The 21,778-nt window shown below is 38.0% G+C and overlaps 1 protein-coding gene across 3 annotated transcripts in view; it reads right to left on the bottom strand.

Moving 5' to 3' along the window:
- Positions 1-21,442, bottom strand: part of LOC120714183 (ephrin type-A receptor 5) — a 65,647-nt gene extending 44,205 nt beyond the window's left edge. Inside the window, exons 1-3 of one of the 3 annotated variants that reach the window (XM_040000264.1) lie at positions 21,130-21,442; positions 16,222-16,286; positions 7,603-8,323 (exon numbers count right to left, since the gene is read on the bottom strand). In XM_040000264.1, the coding sequence (XP_039856198.1) occupies positions 7,603-8,323; positions 16,222-16,286; positions 21,130-21,229 (886 nt within the window). In that variant the 5' untranslated portion in view covers positions 21,230-21,442. The remainder of the gene's footprint in view (positions 1-7,602; positions 8,324-16,221; positions 16,287-21,129) is intronic. The other 2 variants (XM_040000265.1, XM_040000263.1) reach the window with 2 other exon arrangements.
- Positions 21,443-21,778: the final 336 nt, after the last annotated feature.

Here is a 21,778-nt window from a genome sequence, read left to right as displayed (position 1 = left end):
TCTTCCATCTTTGTGAGGACAAATGGCTGGCCCATTTTCTTCAAAGAGATTTTCTTTTAGGGGTATTGTCTGAGTGAGGATGATGCATTTGTCTGTTAGTGTAACAAATGGGATTATGCAACTTGCTATGCTGGTTATGGCTCCGGTCAGAGGTATGGTAATGACAATGAGTCAATTAAGGTCTTCACAAGTATAGATAAAACCATGTGGGTGTGTATGCATGTTAACAGGGGCAAGGGTAAAAGAGAGGAAGCTCTTCTGGGAAAGTCAGTTTACCCAACAAGCACTCAGGAAGCACTTTAGTTGTCATGACAGCATCACCACGTGGAGATGATGGGGGGAAGGGGGTGGGGAGAAAGCTGGAGAGAGAGCATGATGCAGGAGGAAAGAGTCCAATGAAAGAAGCCATTAGCAAATTCCAGTTGAGCAGGATCTAAAAAGAATAATGGTGGCTCTTTCCTTGATGAATCTAGTCAATTCATAGTTTAGGAGATGATGGTTTCCTGCCACTTGATATTTGCACTCTTTATCTTTGACTGTGATGAGGGATGGCAGAACATTTCTGTATGGGAATCTGAATACTCTAAACTCATATGACATGAATTAAAAAGACATAGATACAGGCTGGAAAGTATCTTATTTGAACTACTGGATGTTTTGGGTCCAGTGAATTCTGATCTAGTTATCAAAAATGAACAACAGAAGTTTAGAAAAATGTTGTCTGTCATCACAATCTGGTGTAAACAACATGAAAGCACCTAAGGCCAATCCTACCATCAATGTATAAAGGGTTCTAGCTGGTGGTGGTGGCTGGTGTAATGATGTGCAGGATCTTTCCTGGTTAAACTTTGGGCCTGTTAGTACCAACTGAGTACAGCCTAAGCGAGTATTGTTGCTGACCACGTCCATCTGGTTATTACCAGTGTACTCATCTTCCGATGGCTGTTTCCAGAAGAATAACGTGCCGTGTCACAAACCTCAAATAATCTCAAACTGTCTTGAACTTGAAAATGAGTTCACTATAGTGAAATGACCTCCACGGTCACAGGATCTTAATTAAGGATACAGCAGTGATTCATATAATTGATGTGCACCAATAAATATGCGTCAGCTGCGTGATGCTATCATGCCAATATAGACCAAAATCTTTGAAGGATATTTCAAGCATTTGGTTGAATTTCTGTTATGAAGAATTAAGGTAGTTTTGATGCATTAGCGGGACCAACTTAGTACAAGCAATGTGTTGCTAGTAGCATTTCCTCTTCTCCTGTAGTTTTTTTTTCTTATAATCTTACCATTAAGAAAAAAAAAAGTACTACTTGAAATGGCATGGGAGATGAAAGAAAATGTTCTCCTCTCCTTTTAGGATGTAGGTCTATGCATTATATAGTGGAAAAAATGTAATGTACTGAACAATTTTGAAACTACACAGAAAAAAATAAAACACTCAGAGTATTCATGTCAGACTCAGATCCTTATCGGCACATGATGGTAATTCTACTAAAATGACAGATGCTTCATGATCATGTGTGTATCTCTGTGTTATGCAAGAGACTGTAATACCCTTGTCACCACAGCATCAACCACAAGCCTCACACTGTAAGTGTGAGCTGCTTGTTCACTAACCCCATAAATCCCTAGAGGGAGAAGGCAGAAAGCTTCTTCACATTACTACGCCAGTGAGACTGTTTTTGATGGCAGCATCACGACTGTGGCCAGATCAAGTTTGACATATGCTGCAGTGACGTCTGACAGGCAGGCAAACACAGAGGAACATCAGGGGAGCCATGGCCATGGCAAAGTATCGTCAAGGGAAATCCAACTCTACCCCTGACACTTAGACAACTATCTCCAAACAAAATATTAAAAAATGTTGAGATGTATCCCAAAGATGTAATATCCTTCCAGTCACAAGCACGTTTTTTTTTCTTTATTACAAGTAATTCTGTTAATTAAGGATACCAGTAGTCACACTTGCTTTAATTTGTATCCCGTATCTGCTGTCGTTCTCCTCATCCCCTCCCCCGACACCCCTTTCTCTCTCCCCCAACATTGCTGCCCGTATTGTACCTCTAAGTCTTTCTTCTTTTGTCATGTGAAATCAGTGTAGCCCAAATCCAAACATCACAAAGGCTCAATCCTGCTTCAGTCCACCTTTTTCCCCCTCATTCTGAATCCAAAGCATTTAGCTCTTTTTTTTTTAACATCCAACATCCTGGTCATCCTGAATTCCCTTTTCTCCACATTGAATCTAGCCCTTATTCTATCACTGCACGCTTCTTTCAATATTTATTGCATCATTCCACTTCATCATTTTACTCTCACATATACCATTATTCCATTATTTACTTTCAATGCAGCCCACATTCCAGTCACTCTCTAATCATTTCAGCTGTAGATGAATTTCATCCTATATCACTCCAAAAACAATTTATTCAAATATATTTCAGGCCTTATTTCACCATTTCAACATCTCTCTTCAACAATTCAATCATGATTGTGTTTTCAAGTATGTGTCCACCATATTGGTGACTGGACTTTTGATCATCTTATATAAGACTGACAGATCAATAAGTTATGCCAACATATCTACATATTTAGGTTGAGGCTGTCCAATTAGCCTCTGCAGGCCTTTGCTCTGATAGTGGTTTAGCATGGAGGCTTCTCAAACTGTTCTGATGATGTCAAACTTTCTTGGGACTTGTTCTGAAAAATAAATTCAGTTTCCATTGCCATTTCAATATGGTAATGCAGCAAGACAAGGCCATTAATGCACCAATTTAAACATTTGTTTATGTAACGTTTTCAATGTTAAACATTGTTAATGCACATCAAAAATATTTCCCTACATTGTATATTCCAATAGCCAACCAGCTCAAATGTGAGAATTTAATGCCTCCTCTTTTTTGTATGGTTACTCTCATATAAAATAGTATCTTTTGTAAACAAGACCGCAGACTCTAAGGTTGTGTAACTTTTTTGTAATTTTTGTTTTCTGACATTTTGTAGACTAAATAATTTAAATATAAATTGGGTTGATTCTTAACCCATCTGAGGGCTGAGTTGATGTAAAAAAGGAAAATGTTAATTTTACTAACCCGATTTGTGTGACATGTCCTGACAAAGCTAATATATTTGCCTTTCTATTTAGCTCTTATTTAGTTAACCCTTAATTCAAGCATTCTTCCAGTGTTTCTTTCTATTCTCTCTAGTATTCAATCAAACAGGCCTCATTTCAAAGACTAAGTCAGTCTACACCCTCTTCCTTCTTTTCTCTCTCTTCATCCATCTGCCATTTCTATCCACAGTTATCCATTCTCTATCCCCATCACCCCTGGAACAACACTCATCCATCTCTTTGTCTCCATGCCCTCACACCCTGTGGTGAGAAATCTCCAATTTATCTTGTGTCCCCTTGTTTTGCCTTCACTTCTCTCTGTACTCTTCTCATCACTCTGTCTATCCATCAAACCATCTACCCATGGATGTGCTGCCCTCCTCCCTTCAGTCCTATTAGGCTTACAAAGCTGCAGGATAGCAGCAAAAAGGCTGAATGTACATTCATATTTATTATGATATACCATATGTATGAGTATCTGACAAAACTTGTTCTTTTACAAGACATTTATTTATAGAGTGTATACATATATATATATATATGTATTTATATGTATTTTTCATTTTTTTGTGCAGAAGCAAAACAAAAAAACTGGATTTTATGATGCACGATGATGCATAATTTAATGATATTAAGTGTGCTGTCAAACGTAGCACAAAGTTGGACAGTAGCAGAATGGAACAATAAATAAACTGCAACAAATCCAGCAGTGCATGGCCACACAGTTGCTGCTCCACAGGGATGATGCACCATTTTCATAAATCCCTAAGAGCTCAGATTCTCCTTTACATGCTACAATTGTTTGGTGACTGGGTTATTTCCACAAATAGAGATGAACTTTTGAGAGAAAAGTATATGTGTGGGTGCTGTGTGTATATATCTCCCAGATGTAGAGTAAAGACAGTTGTGTGATGTGTTGATAGTGAAAGAGGCAGATCTTTTAAACTGAGGAAAAAAGTGAGGGAAGAGTCAAAGACAGCTGCAAGAGCAGGAGAGTGCAAATGCACTGGATAGCAGAACCTGAAAAAGAAAAAAGTAGGATGGAGAAACAATGAATGATAGGCAGTCAAAGAAGAAAAAGAAGCAGACATATGAAGGGTTTAAGAAATGCAAGAGCAAAATGACCGGGTAATGGACAAACCAAGGTACAGAGAAAGACACACACCAAAGGAGTGAGAAAAAAATGGACGTGTGAATGGGATAAAGCAAGAGAGGCGAGAAAGATAAAGACAAAAAGGAGGATGACGAGCTGTCCATAATGAGTTTTGTCCTACATTCACAAAGGCAACATTAAATCATGCTCTACTAAGCAGCACACACACTGCCAATACAGCCAGGGTTTACACATTTTCTCACTCACTGTAGTGTCCTCTGACCTTCAATCCATTGATTCACTGTCTACACATAAAATGTAGTTTTTACCAATGAGGCATCTCTCTTTAAAAAGTGCTGTTCGTTTTTAATAGCACATATCCACTGAAAGAGCATACAATTAAAATTAAGGTTCTAAAAATCCAGCTCAACAGATCTGTAGGACAACCATTTCTTAGCTAGAAACTACTCCTGTGCTGTCCATAAAAAGACACCAAATATGACTTCTAGCAGTATGGAGTCCAGGAATTCTTTCAGTGTCTGAAAAACAGAAATCAACACTTTGCACTCCAATGTGACTGACTGAAATACACATGAAAAAGTGTTTACTAAGGCAGAGAACACATATGGTTACAAACCTGCTACTGAGGAAACCCTGCCATGTTTCTCTCTGTAGACATTTTCAAAGGGTGTCACTCTAACAGTTTCATCTGTATACAAAACTGTAAAGACGAAAAACATCCCCCTGTAGCCTAATTAATAGTGAGGAATCTTTTCTACTCACTTCACTTCAGCTTGCTGTAAATATGGACTACAATTTGCGAAAAAAAGAGATAAATGATATTACTGCGAGCTCCCGAGATTTGTTTTTATTCCAGAAGGTTTAACTAATGGCAAAAATTTGCATATCACACAACTTCATCTTCCAAGAATTCAGAACACTCCTTGGAGCTTGGAAAGACACCATGAAAACCAGGTAAACCCTGTAACTTTGTTCTGGCACAAGAAGGCAGAAAGAAGGAGCCCGTGGAGGGAGTTAGCTGCAAGACAAGGCAGGGTCAGATTTTATTACAGTGACATCAAAATAACACCTCACAACCCTTTACAAAAGTGCACAAAGGGAGTGCTGCTTTTTGACTTTTCTCTTTATAGCTCAGTCTACACCACCGAAGTACAGTTTTAATCTTTTGTGCTGTCCAGGCAAGCTTCATGCATTTGCAAATCCCTTTGCAGTTATATGCTTGCCAAGCCATTTTGGGTGGAAACCTTTTGGAATTCACAGATTTCTTTCTTTTTTTTTTTTTTTTTTTTGTATTTTAATACTCTGTAATGATGTCACTGTCCTGTTACTTTAAAAAAGTCATCAAAAAAGTTTTCCTTTGTTTTGCATTTTGTTTTACTTGCAGAATGATGAATGTGAATATGCATAGCATGTAGAGAAAGTGCACAAGGCTACAGAAGTTTGGGAGCTTCCCTCCAGCATAAGGTGCAGCAAAGCACTTTGATGACAAACCCTTTGTAGCCAGGCCTCGTACCAGAGACCTCACAAGACAAAAAAAGTACAAGCTCATGTTTGGTGAGGGCCCGTTTAGCCCAAGGCTTATAATGTTTCTTTCTTAGTTTAGCATGTTAGCATGCTAATATTTGCCTATAGACGGTACTAAGGAATCAAGACTACACCACTCAGCAGATCCTGAGTCAAGTCTTCACATCATTATTTAACAATCCATCAAGTTTTTAGAACCGACTTGAATGCCAACAGCAGCATTGTTAGCATGCAAAAACACAGCTGCAGTCTGTTTAATAAACTAAAAGCGTTAGCGTGACCAACAACTAAAACAGAAGTAAATGTGCAAGTAGGTGTTAAAAAATTTAAGTCCTTGAGCCAAGCATCAAAACATGTAAAATATGTTAACGAGGGACAAGAAGTCACAAAAAGTCTGCGTCATTTTTCAGCGAAAACTGCTGTACTTACAGTGTACAGTAATTTTGAATATTCTCCAGGCTTCAGCTGACACAAGTGGTCAAATCAAAAGTTATCAAATGGCAGAAGTCTGTAAAGCATAATTAGCTGTGTATAATTAGGTGGCAAGCTAATGAGTGGTAATCACAGTACTGTAGAGCCATTCTTTTATCTTTTGCATGTGCATTCCAGTCAGTATTCATGCAGTAGTACACAGCAGTATAGCTTCAAAGATGATCCTTTTATTTTAATAATACTGAGACAGTAATTGGTTCTTAATATTCATGATCACAAAAATGCTGTTCTGGAACTTTTTCTTTTTTTTTGCCTTCTCAGCCTGTAACCGTAACAGTAGTCTGGCTGTCTGTACAGTCTGTGGGAGAATGACTTCAGGCAGGCCAGTGGCCTACTGACAGCTATTTCCTAATGATCTCCCCACAGATATTTCATATCTGACAAAGTGGAGCTACTGTAGAGCTACTGGAGAGATGGTTCACTTTTTTACCATTTGATTATTGAGAACTAATCAAAGCTTAGTTCTCTTTTGGTTCTGAAAGAAAAAAAAAACCCTACTATTAGACCTCTTTCATATATTGTCATCTGCCAATCACCCTCCTTTAACATTCAATCCAGTTTCCACATGCACATATCTAAATCAGAAAAGCTAAAGAATAAAACTTCCACATCAGTAGCTCACAAACAAATCATGTATTTAATCACTAGAGACTGGTACTTACTCGGGAGAAGACTGTGTGAAAATAAAAAGCACATAGAGTGACCAAATCACACATTTCACTTTACTGTATCACATAGCGTTGTGCCATTGAAACGAATGTTCTCTGAAATTTCTTCTTAAAGTCCACCATGCCGTTCAGAGCTACTCTCAGTTGCATAAGTGGAGTTTAGCGTGCAAATAATTGAGTAATTTAAAGGCAGCGTAGGGGAAGACTGAAGAGGTTGAAAGGAGAGAAAAACACATAGACCCTAGGTACCCATGGAAATAGCAGTTAAGGTCAGTGGTGGGAATGTTTGGGCACGAGCTGGAGCAGAACAGTATGAGAGCAGCAAAGTGCTGCAGGCCACAGGGGAATACCCTCCACTAAGCTAGAAAGAAACACTCACAGACTCACGCAGCAACAGCGTAAGAAGCACTCTTACTAAAAGAATAAACAGATCCATGCACACACTCAAGCACACTATACTAAAAATAAACATGTGCACGGATATGAAAATACACACAGGATGAAGACAGCAACCAAAACAAACAAGCATGTATGTGCACCCACAGCCCTAAAAAGGTAACAAAAAATGTGACGACTAGACAGATTAAAAAACTGGATCTTTAACTTCAATCGATCATCTTAAAAGCTGCTGATTTATTCAAAATGATCTTATTAGCTCAATTTCACAACAAACTTTACCCTCTCACCTTGACAAGATCCGTTGATTTCCTCAAATCCCGGCTGGCAAACACACTTCCCAATGGGCACCAGCCACTCTCCCTCTGTGCTGCAATGCATCCTGGGAGGCTCGTATAAAGGCAGGGAGTTATTGACACAGCGGCCCACTACCTCTACCAGCTGCGAGGCTTCTGAGCCTGGGATTGTGTCAGGGAACTCAGCCAAGCTCTTCACCAAGAATGGGCAGCGTTTGTAGAAAACCCTCACTGAGACTAAAGCAATGCAGGCCCCTAAATCCTGAAATGCCAAGTAGAAGCCTTTCCGGGTCAGAGGACCTAAATCGCGGACTTCAGTGTTAAGCTTCATCACACGATCCCCAAGGTCCAGCTCAGTGAAGCTCTCATCAGCTGCTATGGTATCAATTTTGATGTACCTGCTCTCCTTCATTGCCCTGTCTTCCTCTTCTGTCATCCCGGTACCATCTCTCATCTCTCCTTCCTCCATCTCTTCTTCGTCCCCATCTGTTTCATAGTAATACATATTAAAAGTCTCCTTGCAGGTCCCGACACCCCCTGGCAGGCTGTTGCAGTCTCTCAGGGTGAACTTGAGCTCAATAAATACCCGCTGGGCACCCTCAGTCAGGATCCAGTTGGTGTGGAGCCAGTTGTTCTGGTTTTGCTCCATCACACGGCATACTTGGTAGGTGTGGATGGGAGCATAGTTCTCGTCTACTTCCCCAATCTCCTCCCACTGAAAAAGAAAAAAAACCCCAAAATATTAGTGGAAAGACCTTGTTCCTTTCAAATGATTAAATGCTTAATATTCCCATGCACATCCTGCATTCAAAACATCACTAAAGTCAATTTTACAACGTGCTTAAAGTACAGAAAAATGTTTTGATGAAATGGCTTTAAATTTGTTATATACAAGAATATTTAGTAGCTAATGCATCAATGTGTGAATATTACTTTACTATGGTCACTGCTTGAACCTCCAAAGAGTCACAACATCAATTTAATAGGTGTGTGGGGATAATCGTATTTTAAAACTCAAATTCATATCGGTAGTTTTTAGCATTCTGATTTTTTAAATTAATCCATTAACAGTTACCAACAGTCAGCCCAACTACAGTTTAGTCTTAAACTTAAACTTAATATTAATATTAATAATGTACCATCTTATTCTAAAAATGTAAGAGTGAAACACACAGTACAATATTACCAAAATGTATAAAGTATAAAATACTTTTTTTTTTCAAAACCATAACTCATCCTTAGTAACACACTTACAGTATTACATCATAACATTTTCAGTCTACTAGGACAAACTTGTCTAATTAAGCATGCTTATAATTCTAAATATAACAAAGAAGTAAACAGTAAATTCTAGTATGTTGCCTGTATTGTTTAAAAATGTGAAATTATACTCATACAGAGAATCTGACACCGTGGTAATACTTTAAGAATGAGCAACAAAAATGCTTTTCTGAAAGGATTAACGCTGGTGTGGAAATTTTAACGGTGTGTTTGTGTGTGTGTGCATGCATGTTAGTGTGTGTGTGTCAAGGTATAGATAGCAAAATAATCCTCATCACTTCCACCTCATTTCCTCCTACTGCAATAGAGAGAAAGGAATGAGATCGTGTTAAAGGGTACATATGCATTTACCATGAATGAGGGGTGGCGTTCTTGTCAGCAAAAAAAAAAAAAGAGGATTTAACCTGCACCTGTGTGTTCATCTGTAGCACCATATCTCTAAAGGAGAATGTGTGTGTCTGTGTGAATCCATTTCTGCATGTGCATATATGCAAATTACCTTGTCAGCATTCAAGTGTGTGTGAGCATATGCATCCATGCATGTGTGCGTGTGTCAGACAGCAGCATTAATTCCCTCTGCAGGTCTCGTGGGAGATGGCTATTATCTGCATCACTAGCCCTCTCTCATGACTAATATAGGCGCTTCATCATGTCACTGTAATATGGCCAGAGGGACCAGACTATGATCTGGTGTTATGGCTTAATAGCCCATATTAATCAATCCTTGCTGATCCATTGTATACAACCCTCTGTCTTTATCTTTTCGCTCTCTTCTCCCTGTCTTGTTCTCCAGCTGTCTTTTTTTTTTACACTTTCCCTGATTAAGTGTGTCTCTTTTGTTTTGTCTCTTTTGTTTTCTGATTGTAATTATTCAGTTTCAGAATCATTTGATAATGGATGCAGACATTTAAGTATTTATAGATATTGTGTGCACATGCAGTGTGTTAATAGTCTTGCACCTTTATCTTTGTAACAAGCAATTTCACTTTTAGTCTTCCTGAAATTGTTGGAAAGCGAATCATCTTATGCTATTTATTAAAACGCTGTTTGAGGATTTAAACTTTGTTCCTGAGTTCGGCTTAGACCTAGGTCTTGATTGGTGGTTTGAGTGTATGATGCTAATGAGGGTCTTCACATATATGGAGTGCAAACTATTCAAAGATATCTGTTTTTAATTGTGTGCCAGTCCCCATCTCCACCAGACCTCAGCCCAGTCAGTCCCAGTACAGACATTAAGCCTCTTACTTGTTAGATCGCACAGATCCACAAGCCTGCTCTGAGATTTACACAGCTTAACACATACACACACACACACACAGAGCCACACAGCGTCATTATTGGTATCCCAGCGGGGAGTTGAACAGACGACCTCCTCTCACTCTGCCTTGAACAAATTGGTTCGGCATGTGTGCTTGGAAGTGGTGTTGCCATTGTTGCAATTGGGAGTCCTCCCACTTTGTAGCTCAACTGTATTTATAGAGTTAAATTACTAATGTAAATAGGATATGATACTTGAGCTAACACTTTAAAGTGAATAATCAAATAATTATTTAGCATAACCCATTTACAAGAAAACAGCCACTAAAATGAGTAACAAAATGTTACCAAGGTTCATGCTTTGGCTTTCCAGAAAATGCCGCTGATGTAGAAACAGACTGCTCTAAGACTTTTTTGTTGCACCTACTGGAGGAACACACTTTGATCTGTGCACAGAACAGCACAGCAGTAAGGTTGCAGTTGCAGAACCACATTCGTAATGTGAGGGAATGTAGAAACAGTCAGTCTAAAAGTTAATCACACAATAAACTCACCTAATGCTAGATCTATTTCAACTTTACTTTCTTCCTTCTCAATCACTCCAGAAATAACCTCTCGATTCAGTGCATAGACCTAACTTTGTGTGCAGACTGCCTCTTCATGATGTGAAAGGGGAATGATTTTCTATCCCCACCGACAGTAAACTAGTGGATTTACCAGGTCATGTTTTTCAGAAGACTTAGGCAATATCCTAGTACCTCAGAAACAACTGTGACCAATTACATCAATCAGGACAACTTTATGTTACATTGGTTTTCAATCTATTTTCACAAAGCTTTGAGTAAAGCTAACAACAATATATTTTGTCAAGCAGCAGGGTTTTGAGAAGCACATATATGTCATTACTTTGTCACACTAAAGCACAACTATCTGCATGACTTGGAATTTTTTTTGCCAATTTGGAAAAGCTGCTATTCCTGTAGGAGTGCAAATGGTCCCAACACTCAGTCTAAAGAGATTAAGATCTCTTTCATTTGTGTATCATTTCATCTCCACTTTGCTCCAAACTAAAAAAAACCCCAACTCCCCTATAGGCATCCTTCTAGCTCCTCATTAGTGTGTGTGTTTGGTTTTGGGGTTTTTTGGACTATTATATGTGTATTTTTGTGTGTCACATCTAGTCTGAAGACCCCCTGTGGTTGTGCTGAGTGCCTTTCCGGCTGTAAGTCTACAACGCTGTGACCAACTTATTATTATCACCCATTACTGCTGACCATCATGACACTGTAATAGAACTGGCCCTTTTTCTTCTTAACACTACCAGTGCCACTACTCCCCACACACACACACACGCGCACACACACCCACACCACCTCTTTCCATCTATAGTCTCCTCTCTCATTCCCCTGATTTATTTTTTTTCACCCAAGTCTATCATTGTTTTCCCTTTGTGTCCTTTATTCTTACTTTAATTATACAATCTTAAAGTCTAACAAAGTGAATGCAGGTTGCCTTCTTCCTCCTCTGACTTCTCATCTTCCAATATTTCCCTGATTTCAGCTAACCTCTCTAATTTTTTCAAACTACTTTGTTTTTCTTGCAACACTGCAACACTTATTTGGCTTCCCCATTCACTTCAACTTGTCCGCTTTCTTTTCTTTCTAACTCACCTTGTCTTCCTTTCATCTTTCTACTGTAACTGGAAAGAAAATCAGCTAAATAGTATATAATCTGCTGCACAAAACAAGCCTGCTGTAAGCTGTCATTGGGATATCATTTAGCATCTGTGCTCAGCCACAGTTCTTGAAGTCTGTTCGGTACTTTTGGCGTTAGCCTGTCTTTATCTTCGGTCAATTGAGCACAGTGAATCAGTGGATACAGCTGATGAAAAAGAGCTCTCTAACTGGCTGTTCAGCCAAGGGAATCAGTGATTACATCAATTTAGTCTGGTTTTGCTTTTTTTTTATTTCACCTCATAAATGAAACTGTATGGTAGAGTTGAATGACTCACTGATTACCTAATCAGTGAGCAGTTAAACGTAAAAGATTAATTGTACAGCGTGTTGTTAGAAACTGAAAAGTTCTGAATCATGAACTTCAGAGTTCCAAGTACTGAAGCTGTTTATAATTTCATAAGACTGCAAAACACATAAACAAATGAAGTATTTTGTCACTATAACAAGCCAATTATAAAAGGTATCAGTAATTTTGGGTGTAATAAATATACTTAAATAGCAGTTAATTATGTCGAGGATACCACAAATATCTTGGCCAGTTTCTCTAATTATTATGTGCCAAAGTTACAGTCCTATTCAAAAAGCTGAAACCACCCCTCCTGCCTTTATATTTTGCTTCCAAGGAGTCTGAGGTTCTTGTAATTTTTTTAAAGTGGTCTTGAGCAATTGTTCTCCAGGCTTTCTGAAAGTTTTTCTTTGGAAAATGGATACCTTTTCACACATTTTCAGTCCAGTTCTTGTATTTAACCACTGTCAGAGATCTTTTTTGTTGTTGTTGTTTTTTTAGCCACTTAAATCTCACCTATGAATCATTCAGGCAAAAAACGTCCCTATCTGGAGGAATAGACCAGTGTTTTGTCCACACATAACAGATCATTTAGCAAAGAATTAACTTTAAATTCTACCTTTAGACACTTTCTTACAAGCACCCTGTTGCAAAAACACACAAATTTCTAATTTATTTAGTTAAAGCTATGAAAAATGTCAACAATAACACAGTCTGACAGGCATAAAATAGTAACAGTAAAACAAGAACTAGAGGAAACAACAGCAGATGAACAGTATTTGAAAGTCCTTAAGAAATATGGAACAAGGCCCTTCCCGGGGGTGGCTGTAGAGAAGCCATTCTTAAGGAAGGGAAACAGGGAGAAAAGGTTGAAGAATGCTAAATTACAAAGGAACTGGGCTGAATTAAGTAGAAACGGGTCTGATGGAGTGATCAATCCAAATTATAAAAAAATGACTCAAATCACTGTCAACACGTAAGAACGAGGTCAGAAGAGAGGTACAACAGTGAGTGTTGGTGGAACTCTGTCATATTTTGAGGCTGCATTTCTGCCAGCGGTGTTGGAGATCTTGTCAAAATTGTGTAGGAATTATCAACAAAGAAATATCAATACTATCTGGAAAGCATGAGAGGACTTTTAAAATGTCCTTCAAGAACCCAGAAGAACTATTCTTGCAGACTACTTAAAGAAATTACAAGGGAACTTGCCTGAAGCTGTATTGAAGAATAAAGGTGGTCATACTAAATATTGACTTTCCAGCTCATTAGAATTGTACAAACTCTGCTTTTGCATTATATATAATGCATGTATGTTTGCACATTTCAATAAAACCCTGCACACACTCCCCATTTTCCTAGCAAAACATAAAGAATTGGTGGCCCAAGATATTTGAACAGCACTGTACGTGGTGGTCTTTTTTTATGTAGAGCACATAACTAGAATTTATTATATGACCCTAAACATCTAAACATAATTAATTAAACATAAAAGTCGTATCCAAACTATCAGTAAATGCTCCTCCACTGGCAATAGGGAGATATACAGTTGATATCAACATTGAAAAAAAGTTCAAATGTTGATGAATCAAAACTCCTCCATGTTTAGCCTCAATTACGACAGCATTTCTTGCTCAGTCTTTTCATGTGCAAACAATTGTCAGTCTCTGGTGCTGAAAAATGAAACCAAATACTGCAGTTTCTTTACTGGCCAGATGAGGCTTGGCCTCAAGTCAATCCTAATAGAATTTAGGGTAAAATAAGCTGAAAAAAGTAGCATGTTTACAGCCTGTTTTAAAAGGCTGTTTTGGTCTTTCCCCCATTCACATGAACACACAACACCACAACAAGTTCAATAATTGCCTTATCATCCGCTCTCTTCCTATGATTACATCCCAATGAGAAATAAAGCTACTATATTTTACCTTTTAGATTTCCAATTTCCAATTGCTGTTGTCCTTATTTCTGGAACTTTCTCCTCTATCAAAAATAGTTTAAGATGAAAGCATTCTGTTCTCGAGATCAAAGAAATACTGGTTTCTCATGCTTCTCATGCACATCTTCATCTGGAAAAATCCCATTTTATCGTTCTATATATCCAGTTCTCCCTACTTCTCTTTCCACATTGCCAGAATAAAGATCCAAGTCTCAATAAACAAAAATAACTCTGGGTACCAGCCAGCAAGGCCTGGTGATTTTTTTCCACTCAGACTTCCAAATTAGATTAGAAACAGCAACTTCCAGAGGTCTTTTTAAACTTTGGTTAATGTTGAGCTTGTGTATAGAGAAAAGATGTGGATAAAGAAGTGAAGAAACAACAATTCTAAACAACAAAGTTCAAGGAACTCATCGTAAACACAAACCAGCTTTTAGAAACAGGATTTTATAACACAGTATTCATGATTTTCCACTCCAAGTATCCAATTTCAAGCTACCATGTAAATCACTAGAGTGTTTCACTCTCCTACTTCAAGACATTTATCTGTTACAGTAATTATGCTGTGTTTAGTGTTACTGCATTCTCTGAAATCTGTCCAAGTTTTTCAAGGTCATCCATCACATTTTAAGACACATTTAAAGCTCTTATTTTAATCCCTTTTGTTTAAATTCAAGTTTAAAAAACTGTCAAATCTTTATTTTAAAAAAAAAAAACAATGCCAAAGGAAGCAAAGAGAAGAGAGTAAGAGTCAAAGGCAAGTAGAGGACAAGAATAAGAAGAAATTGGAGATGAGGAGTCTTGCACATGTTCAGGGACATGGAAGAATGGAAGTAAAGGCAATGATGGGGATGAAGGGAAGAGGAGAAAACCAGGAATAAATGAAGCCATCTGGAACATGAGACTTAAAAAAATCATTAAATAAATAACTTTCGTGCCTTTTCAAGTTCTTATTTAGCCAAAATTTGAAGCGTGAAAGTGTGTGCTTGTGTGAAAAAAAGTCCAAGACTGCAAATAGTGTGCTGTTGTACCAACACTGAACACGTTATAATGGCCAACTGGGAAATAAAGACATGTTTGGTGTGTCTTTGTTAGACAACCCCCCAAAACGAGTCGTCTTAAAAAGCAGCTGAATATAAACATAACAACTAATTAAGACATTGTTAAGGGATCCTTGGATTGTCTAATGAAGTCCTTTATTTCCTCTCTCCATCTCCCCTAAATGTAGTTATTTATGCAGCTGTACTGTTAAAAACTAGCACGCCATAATGAAATCTTCATTAATATGATTGCACATACGGCTGCTTTTGTCAGCACTATCTTTCCCATCTACGTACCGCCACAGAGTGGGCTGTGATTTGAATACTCAAAGCTAAGAAAATGCTATGGTCAGCACTATTGGTACGGTGTGTATAGCTGCATCTTTTCAGAGAAGATTTGCCACTAGGAGATTTTTAATGTGGATCAAATCGATGCACAAAACATTTCTGTTTAAATAAGCCACGGCACTGTAAACCCCCAGATGTTCCACACTTCCATTTTTCACGGAAGTATGACAGACTCAGTTGTAGCTTAATGTCTGATGTTCTAAGGTAGTATTGAAAATCGAAAAGACATTAATCATTTTTAAAGCACCATTTTTCCTCATTAAAATACACTATATAATACCATGAAATAACAATTTAGTAAGTCTAGTAAGTCATTCTCTAATTAGCCTTCACCTTGGGAATACTTGGAAATGGAAATTCAACTCCTGGCTTGAGAATAAAATATTCCATGGTGACTTTCGATATATTATTCATGAATTCAATTTACCCTGATAATGAACTGAAAGTTCTTGGAAATAAAATGATCTTTCACCTTGATAAAACAAAAGAATAACTTACAGTATGCTTCAGTGTAAACTATAATTATAAGTGTCTTTTGATTTACACACAAATGAGTTTACTTTCCTAATGGGTAAGAAAAATAAGATCACTAATCATGAATCAAAAACATCATAATTGCTAACAGCTGACTGCAGCATCTGTAAAAATGGAGATTTAGTATTTGTCTAATCTCACCCACACTTTTACAAATCAACACCTTTTTGGATACATCTTAGAAAGAGGTATACTCACCCCATTCTTAGGGTAGGCCACCCATCCCAGGTCTCCCATCACAGAGCGGGAATCCAGCAGGTTTACTGTTGAAGGTTGAGAATACAAAGAATTGTTAGTAAAGATGAGCAACAAGCTGATTCATTAGAAATGTAAAAGGAAGAAGAAATGTAAATCCTCACTTTGTTTACCCCTCCCTTATTATACCAAGTCACCAAGATAAAATGATTTACACATATTCAGCTAATGAAGGCCAGGGCTTGCTGCATCACAAATCCTGATTGGTGAATAGACTCAAATGGATGTGCTAAGAACTGATGACACCTTAGTCACAAAGAAATGCTTAAGAAAATAGAAGCCAGACATTATACTTATTACAGATTCATTCATCAGAGCAAATATTTGCCCAAGTCAAAGGATTTCTATCCACATTCATTTGTCAAAAATAATTCCACATATAAAATATATTGAATTAGAATGTGTGCGTGAATGAGAATGTGGGATCTTGCTAACCAAAAACTCCCACACAACTTTGTACGCACAATTCAGTGTCTGCAACACAACTCAAACTCAAACTAATCCATTAAAAAAAAGAAAACCTCCCTGCTCAGCTTCCCGGCTGAAAGCTGTCAAGTGCAATTACTTGATCACTTCAAATCCTTAAAGTGTGTTTCCATCAACTCTTGTGCAAGACTGGTAACAGCGGAATCTCGCAAGTTGCGTGTGTGCCTTCACATGCTTCTTCCGCATCAAATGCACAACAGGTCTTGACAAAAGAGCCTCTCGTGAAGGCAATTGTCATCTCAGTTTTTTGACATATTTGGAGGCACTAAACAAAATTCTCTTTAGTGGCTTGTTAGTTTTATCTCAACAAAAGCACATGTCAACATCTGGAAAATATTAGATGTTTACTGAACCCAAGCTCTCATTATAAACATACTGCATGTGGCTGAGATAGGCAGATGTTAACACCCAGGTGCAGAATCTGACTAAATCATTGTGGCCACATGACTGAGTGAGAACAAAGCAGGTTAACACGTAGTATATTAATGATGTGACACAGTTTACAACACCGTATGCTGTCATAAACTGAGCTCATATTCTGTTAAAGCGGAGTTCAGTTTTCTTTATCTCCTCTACGATAACATTTAGCTTGTTCTTTCTTTGATACAATGTGTACTCAAACAATAAAAGAAAAGTCCAACCAAGTGTCCCATAGACAAGCTTTTATACTTGAAGCAGATTAAGAGATAGACATTAGAAAATATTGCTAACTGAAGCAAACATTATCTGTATCTACCTACAACAGCAGACAAAGGGGATACTTCTCCTTGCCGCGTCTCTCTACCTGTTTTTATGACTAAGTAGTTCATGTCTAAATTGAAGCCTTTATTCTATTTTGGTTAAGCTCTGTCACATGTTTAACTTCATAAGAAATCTTTTTGCATCTATGTTGTAAACATGAAATCTGATGATGAACAACAAAAAATAAGATTGGAAGTGAAAAACAGAAATTGCATTTGAGTCCAGCAGGGGACTGGTGGACACACTATGCATTAGGAGACATTTTTCTTTAACCCATCACAGCTTAGCCAGGTTGGTAAAAACAAATCTTTAAGACTTAACCTCCTAAAAATCTTGGATAAGGTAAAACTTCTGCTGTTCTTTAAAGCCACCTAAACAGGTTTTCACATGTAACATGTACACAAACCAACCATTAATGTATGTAAAAAAAAAAAAAAAAATCAGCCAACTATCCAAAAACACAATTTCAGAAACATTGGTGACTTTCTGACCAGCTGTTGAGTGTAACATTTACAGTTACATGTGCTGTCATAAAACAACCAAACTACACATGAACCCTGCCCTAATGTAAACAAAATGATAGGCATCCATAAATAATCTGCATCACAAGGTGTACTGGTGTATGCAGCGTTGCTCAATATCTCAGACACAGACGTTCTGCAACCCCGAGCACCACACAAACACACAGACGCAGACACACCTCCTGTCTTACTGTCTTCACTGTTCTACAGAGAATAATAAAAGATGTCCTTAGGAGGCGATTAGACAACTAATTAGGCCATAAAGAAGAGATAAGTGATACTGAACTAGATCATAAGGGATATGTTACCTCTTTCCCTCTCTTGTTCTCTCTAAGGATTAAACCACCTAACAAGTTAGAGCTCGGCTATGACAATGATCTATAGCACTTATTATTAAAAGTCATCTCAGCTAAATGAATGTAGTGATTTAAAGTCTTGAGTGACATTACTTCAAGGATACATATTTTAAATCCTTTGAAGGATGTGTGGATTTTTAACATTGGAAATACTGATAAAATCCTCCTCGAGTTAAGTGTTGTTGCTGTTAGACAAAGGACATTTATTTTCAGTTACACTGAAACTATGCAGTTTTACTCCTTGACCTAAGTTATCTTTAACAGTCTCGTGTGTAACCATATCTTACCTGTTACTTTTACCATATGAAATGTGCAATTTTAATTAATGCAGTCCCCTCATCTTTTTTTCTTTTTTCCCTGTGTGTACCTTGTGATGTTTGATTTTGACAATTTACGTGTTAGCTCAGAGTTCTCTGGGATTAATGGTCTGTTTTCTCCTCCCACACAGAGAGAGGCAGACAAATATTCTTTCTTTCAAGCCATTTGGTGTAATTACTCCAGATTCACCATTTCCATTTGATCAATGCCACAGCCAACAAAAAGTAAAGTGAAAGCTTTTAAAATCCGTTTAGGCTCCCAAAACCCCATATCTTCCTCGTGTCACACATCATGATTAATCAAACACAGTAATAATGTAACAGATGTGAGGCTCTGGGATGTACTCTGAATTTCATTAGTTTTTTTTAAAAATGAGCTGATTAGTTTCAAGAGACGGAATTTTCAACATGGTAATGTGTGCACAACTTCCTTTTTATTTATTTTTATTTTTGAACAATTGCATCCTGATTTAGTAAGTAAGTCATTTAAATGTACTTAGTGAGACTGGCGAATAAGTGAAAACCAAACATTTACATGAGGTTAGTAGCATGCTGTCAGATAAGAACTTCCTCTTTTTCAAAACAAAACCTGAGATGGGCAAGTGGCCAAAATACCCAAATATTTTTCAAATTTGTCTACACAAGCAAAAAATAAATTCCTTAATTGTATTTTTTTTTAAAACTAATTACAATTAATTAGTCAAATGAGAGAAGAGGCTAGTTTAATTATGGGCTTCACTCACCTCTCCAATTATGCATGCAGTGCTATGGTGATTATCCTTTGCAATGCAAATATCTGTCAAATGAATCTAACATTGGTTTTAAATGGTTAACCTCTGGTAAATGGTTCTTGACTGGCTGGGTGTTGAACAGCTTTATTTCTGGTGTTTGGTTAAGTAAAAGTTTAATATCTTTTCTCTGCAAATTAGAATGAGATGAACAGGTTTTAACTTGATAGTTGAAGACAACAAAGAAAACAAATGTCTGCGTATATGCCAGATGTGAAAGATCAAATGCTGGCATGTTTTTTTATTTCCCCTTCACTCACTTCATTGACTGCATCCTGAAGCTTGGCTTTAAAAAGGCTTTGGCTTAAAAAAGGGGGGGTATTCAAGTATTTTGACAGCAGGTTTTGATACTAATGATGAATAAATGTAGGTGTATTTTAACCACATACATATTTTCATTATTTAATGGAACAGTGTAGTGGTGCACCTTATCACATTAAGGATATATTCATAAATTGAACACGAAACATCATGATTTCCTGGATTCATAAAAAAAGAAAGAAAAGAAAGAAAGATATAATCTAAACAATCTTTGTGAACTTTTCATGTGCTGGCCAATGACGCCCTGCTAAACGCTCCAGGACCCCTGAGTGTCCTGTGGCCAAATATTGAGAACTTTGGTGAATATAAACTTTTACCAAATAAATCTGCCATGTGGAGAATATGCTGCTTGATGAATGTGCTCTCTTTCCCGGATAATGCTGTCTAATAGCTCCAAACAATGGTATTCATCTGGAGCTATTAAAATGCTGCTCATGCAGACAATGGCGTGGGAACAGTATTTGGCAGACTATTTTACACTTCTTACTCAGTTTTTTGTGCCTACATTGTCAAATATTTATCCTTATTTTATGCCACTTTACAGTTGCCCACTTTTCACATTTAGTAGGACAGTGTAGGTGTGCATTTGTTCAGATGATAAGAATATTGCAGGTATTTTGCAATATACTGTGGAACTGAGGAAATTTATGAGCGGTCACAGATTAATCTGACATGATAAGTGCTGAAAGAACCAAACATGAACAAACCTATAAAGGAACAAGGCAAGCCCAAACTAAATGAGTTTTCAGGGAAATTAAGTTATTGTCACACCTAAACGTCAGCATTTTAATAAGTGGGAAGCCAAGCGGTCAATTTAATTTTAGAGTCGTTTTACAGTAACTACCGAGAGAGAAAATAAATAAATACAAAAATAAAAATGTGAATTTGCATTCTTCGTCCAGTCTATGGTGAGCACCTTACACGCTAAAGACAAAAATGCTAAAGAGTGATACGGAGATTTTTGCAGCGCACTGTGCGTCTGTTGGCGCTGCCATGTCCTCAGAGGAATGGTTATCAGAAAGAGACATGTTCTGTCCAAAGGTCTTTTTTTATTCGACCCTTTACAGTTTGGGAACACAGAGTCATTGCACACACGGGGCACACAGCTGTCATAAAGATAATCTGTTTGTATTAATATTATATACGACCTCTTTCTGCCGTCAAACGGCTCCAGAAACGAATAGACCAGCCAAGGAGTCTGAGACCGATGGTCTGGGCACCAGCTGTGGTACGAGCAGACCTTTAACCGATTTTCGGCGCCCGTTAAAGCCTAACCAAACAGCGCTGTCAGTAACCCTAAATCCTTCTTGTTTTAGTTTACCTTCGTTTGCGGGAATGCACCACGCTCCAAGCAATGCCAGGCTCCAAACCCATGTCCATGTCACCAACCGAATGCCACAACTCCACCAACGAGATTGCATGGCGCATCCAAAAAAACCCAAAACCAGCAACAAGATTTTTTTCTTAAACAACAGCAGTTTCGGTCAGAACAGAAGGGGAAAGCGTAGTGAAACCATCTGTCGCGTTATGCGTCCGCTCAGAAAGATGGGGATCATGTTATGCGGCGGCAAGAAGGAGGCAATGAGGAGCCGAGTGCGCTCTGGTTTTGGGAAGGCGGGCAGCGCGTCGGGAGGCGGAGTGAAGCTCAGTCTCTCCAATCACAGACCCTCCACAGGTGAACCCCACTGCCGCTGAACTCATTTCTCCAATAATCGATTACCCCTCACTCATTACCTCTGTTGACCGTACAAGCATTACTTACCGTTCGTATTAAGTTGCCCTCTCCTGCTCTGCGTTTCTGCACGATCGAGACTTGCTACAAAATTGGATTGTAAAGAACAGAGCGCAGGTACTTTGAGGTGTTTTTAAAAAGAAAAAAAAAAACATATCCCCGTTGTTTCAGTCCAGCTGCATTGCTTTCAGTTATGTGGGTTATCAGTGCTTGTATTCAGTTTTTGACAACATGTTTT

This window comes from Simochromis diagramma, unplaced genomic scaffold, assembly GCF_900408965.1.
Source record: "Simochromis diagramma unplaced genomic scaffold, fSimDia1.1 OVJJ01000596.1, whole genome shotgun sequence".
Taxonomy (NCBI): Eukaryota; Metazoa; Chordata; class Actinopteri; order Cichliformes; family Cichlidae; genus Simochromis; species Simochromis diagramma.
The sequence above is the reverse complement of the archived record's forward strand: the minus strand, read 5'-3'. Positions and strand labels throughout refer to the sequence as shown.